General features: G+C 31.9%; 1 protein-coding gene across 1 annotated transcript; it reads right to left on the bottom strand.

Annotated features, from left to right (window-relative positions):
* Positions 1 to 459: 459 nt before the first annotated feature.
* LOC127720999 (substance-P receptor-like) lies at positions 460 to 1,540 on the bottom strand. The gene has a single exon (XM_052227711.1). It carries the CDS (start codon positions 1,489 to 1,491, stop codon positions 511 to 513), a length of 981 nt encoding a protein of 326 aa, XP_052083671.1. The 5' UTR covers positions 1,492 to 1,540; the 3' UTR covers positions 460 to 510.
* Positions 1,541 to 6,000: the final 4,460 nt, after the last annotated feature.

Below are 6,000 nucleotides of genomic sequence, written 5' to 3'. Positions count from 1 at the left end.
CATAAATATATCCATAAGTCCAACACTATACATTGATGTAGCAATGAGTTTTGACACAATATAACAAATTATTCGTGTTTTTGTAAACGTAAGCATCAAGGAACCTATGTAATAATCATTAATCTATTTGTATTTGAAAAACAAAGCATAGCTTTATTTCAAAAAGAATACTTTAAGTGATTGATAATGTCCTTTTCAAATAATTTTCCGAAACTGCTTCCACATTTACCAAAATTTACTTTAATGATTTGTCCAGAAAGAAACTGTATTTCATCGGTATTATCAACATATGGATAAATTCATAAAAAATGCAATATTTTATTATTATCAATATTCATACTGATAAAACAAACGTCTAGACTTATCTACAAAGACAAATTACAATTATCAAATTAAATATAAAGCATTGCAAAACTAATTCGGCATTGGTAATACAAACAATTGGTAATAATGGGATAAAAGTACAAGCATATATTTGCTTGGCAAAAACCGGTATTCGTCATATAGAGATTAATCATTGAGATTCGTTTCTGAAGACTGCATACTTGGAATAACGTAAATCTGCCTAGGATCCCTTGAATCCAATTCCATTGACTGGGAAACGCTACAGCTTGTTGCATCTCCTTTATCTCCTCGACAAGTTTTCAAAATTCTTCTCATTTCACGCTGAAATTTCGTATCCAAGAAGCCGTATATGAAAGGATTTACTGCATTATTCAGCAAAATGGAGAAAACAAATGTGTAATAGGCAAATCCTTCGGAAAATGTCATTTTACAATTAAAGTCCTTTTGAATCCGAGTTGTAACAACAAGGCTGTAATGTGGAATAGCGCTCAACAGGAAAGCTGCCGAAACAGCTAAAAGGGTTATTGTAGTTTTTTCGGTTTTCACGCGAACTCCGCTTTTCCCATGTGTATGTAAAAACCTTAAGATCTGTGCGTAAACGATGAACAGGATAGGTATAACTAGTAAATGGAAGATATAGAGCACGATGTAGTAAACTCTTGGGTAAACTGTATTTTTGTAGTCATCATCAGTCCAGCAACGAAGTCCTTTAACATCAGGAATTACCGTATCAACGGTGTAAATGCCATATAAAACCAAACATGGCCAAGACGTCAAAAGTCCTAAAAGGGTTGCAGTTATACAACATACTTTTGTATTTTTGCACGAAAGTTGCCATTTTAAAGGCTTACATACTTTTCTGTATCGATCAAACGCTATTACCACCAAAATGTAGGATGAGCAGTTTGTTGAAAAGACCATCGAGAATCGACCGAATTTACATAGTCCATACGATGGAAAGGTTAAGTAATGGCTCATGTAGTAAACAAGAAAAGGCATTCCGATACAAGAGTTTGCAAGGTCCATGATGGCCAGCCATATAGTGTATGTCCTGTAATTTGATACCTTGAATCTTTGAGAATATATCCAAATAACAGCAACATTTCCGAATATCCCAAGCACCATTAAGACCGAAGTAAAAATCATTCCACCTATATGTCGTTCTGTGAACTGGTCGTTCAAATTGTGCAGTGTTGTTGCGTTATTCAGTTCAAGCCAAGTAAAACATCTTTTATCCGATTTGTTCATGCTGGATATATATTATCTAATTTGTGTTTCAATCTAAATTTTCCCAATAAATAAAATCTTGACTTATGATTATGATCTTTATGGTATTTATAAACTGATTTATAAAAAAAATTATAAGTAGTTCCTCCTTCCGGAATCAATGTAATGCATTTATAAAATTATTGTAATAATGTAGGTACAAAATCGTTTTGGTTACGGAAACAGTGTGCAGTATATATACATATATATGATATTCAAATGTGTTTTGTTAAAATATACTTTTTCACTTTTTTGGTTTTTTGGAAAATGTTGTTTTTGCTGTATTTAGACCCCTCTACCAAAATATTTGTTATGCGTGCACACGTATAAAAATTGCGGTTTTTATCCAACGCAATCATAGGTTTTAACGTTGATTTCAATTTTGATTTATTTATATTTTTTCGTTTGGGCTTGTATTATATATGCCTTCTGGTTTATATATTCCGTTCATCCTATTTCGACTCTTCAAAATCAAGAGTCAATCCTAATTGAGGTAAATTATATAGCCTTCCAAATACCGTTTCGATTCCTAACATCACTGAAGAAACATTGATTGTCGAAATCCGGATATGGTGTACAAATATTTGCACCTCATGTTTGCGATATACCATCTTTTCCGCAAGTTTACTGTTTTCTGTTTGGTATTAAATTAATAATAATGATCCATGTTACATCTCGTGATCAATTTATTTAGCACTCGTCAATGGCAGTCGGCAGGGTTTAAGAACATCAGTTGTTCGACCTGTAAGTCAAATGTAATTTGTTAAAATATACTTTTCACTTTTTTGGTCTTTTGGAAAATGTTGTTTGTGCTGTATTTAGACCCCTCTACTAAGAAATTTGTTTTGCAAGAATTCGTAAAAAAAAATGCGGTTTTTATCCAACGCAATCATAGGTTTGAACGTTGTTTTCAATTTAGACTTGTATATGTTACGGGCATTTTCTAATGAAATTAAGGCATTTTGTAAAATAGCTGAATTTTCAGGCAATTTATATAAATAAAAGGCCTAACCGTGACAGGCATTATATAAAATGACTAAAAATACCTAGTCATTTTGTAAAATGACTGAAATTTTGAAAGAAAATTGAACAAATTGCCTGATCAGTTTCAGGCAATTTGTAGAAAAAGGATATCATTGAGATGCATATGACAAAAAGTGGACAAAAACACATCTTGCATAGAAAATTACTAATGGTTCGGCAGAATTAATTTATTCTTCAAAAACCAGTTGTGAAGGTTTATTTTATGAATCGTGCAGGCATTTAAGAAAATGCGTAAAGTTTTAAGGCATTTTACAAACTGCCTAAATTTAGAAAATGCCTGGGAAATACAGAAAACGTCATTGAAAACAGATTCACAAAAGAATTTATCCTTGCATCCTAGAAACGTCTATTAGAAAAAACATTTTTCACTCTGACGGAACATACTATAATCAGCAAAAAGGAACAGCTATGAGTACTAAAATGTCGCCTTCATACGCTTCTTTGGTTCTTGGATATTTGGAACAATTATTATACGAAAAACTAGATCATAAATACAGAAATGAATTTGCCATTTACATACGTCAAAACTGGACACGTTTTCTTGACGATTGTTATATAATTTGGAATTCGAATATATCTGTCACAGATTTTCACTCTGCTTTAAATTTTCTAAATCCATATATTCGTTTCACAATTAACAGAAATGTCAACAAGATGCCGTTTTGGGATATTTTAGTGCTTATAACGAAAGACAATAAAATTGTCACATATATCTTTTCTAAAGACACCGATACACATCTATATCTAAATTTTGACTCAAACCATCCAAAAAATGTAAAATTAAATATCTAAACTATTAAACGAGAAGACCTCATTTTGTGTGTCGCTTCTCTTCCTTCCCCAATAAATTAATCATCATGCCTCTGTGTCCTATAGGTACCATGCATAGTCGCATTTGTCATCCATTCTTATGATTATTCAGTTTAGGTTATTTTGGGAGAAAAACGAAGAAAAAGGCGTCCGGATATTGTTTCCGTCATCAGACCGACTTTAAAGTCATACCCAAGACTTCCGATTTTAAACTTTAAAAGAGAGGGTAAAGGGTTTTTTTCGTGCAACGTGTTTTGCCACTTTTTATTTCGCGTTCTTTCGTGCAGATTCCTCCCATTACTCCCCTCTTTAAACATAATTTTCATAATCGGGACAGGATAATTATTTTCGCGTTATTCTGCATGTATACTATGGTTATAATCCTATAATATATAGAGACTCTCTATATAATATAGCAGTGATCGCCGTGGATGGAATTGATAGTTAATAGCAAATACACATTATTTATATCATATGTAGATCTATGTTCATAGTATACAGAAACGCAAAAATCATGCAATTTAACAGAGAGCGAAAAAATAACGGACTTTGGAAAAAAGGGAGAGGGCTTAAAATAATTGTTCTGTCTCCAAGTGCCTATGACTCAGTTTGATACCTTTTCTGAATTTCTCCAGACATAAAATCTTTTACAAAAATTCACCCTATAAAAATTTACATATTTTCAACTTAGCTCTAAATACCCGCGATTTCACGGGTGTGTTTTAGTACCTTTTAATCTAGCGTCAAGAATAATTACCATTACAAGTGTAGAAATATTACGCAATAAAAGATTGGAAGAATTAAAAGTGTATTTAAAAAAGCAGCAATATCCGGAACAAGTTATAGATTACGGAATCCAAAAGGCTCTGATAAGAGGACCAATCACGGCGATCCGAACCAACCGAAGAATCATCAAACACCTTAGATAAAATTATCCCATTTGTAACAACGTATAATCCACGAGATTATGATATATTAGGTTTCATGTGACAAATTGAAAGTAATTTACACAAAAGTGAAACAATGGACAAAGTTTTACAAAAAAAGAAGATAATCAACAGTAAAAGACAGTCAAAAAGTCTAAAACGATATTTAACATTTTCAAAATTTGACTTTTATGAAACTTTGCCTATTGTTAGAAAATGTACATATAAACGATGTATGACATGTCCAGATTAAATATCAGGAAGTTCCATTTATTTCAAAAATGGAAAGCATTTCACAGTTAAACAAACCATGTCTTGTAAAAGTTCAAACGTCATTTATTCTCTCATATGTTCAAATTGTGGGGAATTCTATATTGCAGAGACAAAAAAAACTGCGGACTAGAATGACTGTTCATAGGCAGCAAACCAACCATGAAGATATAACAATCATCCGGGCAAACGACCATTTTCATCGTTGTTCTAATGGACGATTTAAGATATTTCCATTATATATGGTGAATCGGCAAAATGATTTTCTCCGGAAGAAGAAAGAAGAATTACTCATAAACATTCTCAACCCGGGATTAAATGATAAATAATATTTTATTTCTTACTTAAATAACATTTTAAAGACTTTACTCAAATTTTCAAATGTCATTAGTAGTTTCCCTTGTATTTGTTAATTATAACGTCATACTATTGTTAACGTCAATCAATTGTTTTGTATAACACTTATGTATACAAGTCACATTACCTGAAGATCTGTAAAAGCAGTGAAAGCACTAGTAAATGTGATGAATTGAAACTGTTATTATCTTTTATTAATTTTCCTATTATACAAGTCTAAATTGAAAACAACGTTCAATATATATATATATATACAAAACCAACAAAAACTGTCCTCTCACAAGACATCTTCGTTCAACGAAACATTCTTTTGATAATATTACTTTCCAAATCATAGAAGTCAACACCAAGTGGGACACCAAGGCGAGAAGGAGAAGAGAAAACTTTTGGATCCACCAACTCCACACATTAGAACCTGATGGTCTTAACGAAAAAGATGAGAAAAGATACAGGAAAGATAAAGAATAATTTAGTACACAGCATCGTCCTTTTTATCCTGTAATATTGGCCAATGGACGTTGCTAACTTCAACTTCCAATTTTGTAAAAATCTTATACTTCATCCAAATTATGTATTATTTTCAAGGCAGCTAAATTCAAGTGCAACATATACATTGAGCTGCAAAAGGTTCTTATCATCTACATCCGAGTTCACCTGGATAGATGCACGCTTGATAAAGCTAGTTAGTCTAGCGAAATATTGCGTTTATTTTCATCATTTTGTAAATATTTTAAACATTCTTATATTCACATACTAAATAGTGTGTTAAAATTACATTGTTAGGCAATCTATAATTTTATTTGTGTAATTGAATTAATCTCTGTACTGATTAATCCACACTCCCATAGATTTGTATGTCACGTGCTGCTATTTATAGGTATATATATATATATATAATTCGTCTAAACAACAGCCCAACAATGTTAGATCTGTCAATTTGCGGAAGCAAATTTTTTGTTCTTCCCTGGCTGGGATTCGAACT

Source organism: Mytilus californianus, unplaced genomic scaffold (genome assembly GCF_021869535.1).
Source record: "Mytilus californianus isolate M0D057914Y unplaced genomic scaffold, xbMytCali1.0.p SCAF_11, whole genome shotgun sequence".
NCBI classification, from domain to species: domain Eukaryota; kingdom Metazoa; phylum Mollusca; class Bivalvia; order Mytilida; family Mytilidae; genus Mytilus; species Mytilus californianus.
This window is presented reverse-complemented; position numbering and strand designations above follow the sequence as displayed.

What these genes read in the sequence shown, in the direction of transcription:
- LOC127720999 (XM_052227711.1), bottom strand. Translation starts at nt 1,491, where the DNA reads ATGATTTTTACTTCGGTCTTAATGGTGCTTGGGATATTCGGAAATGTT.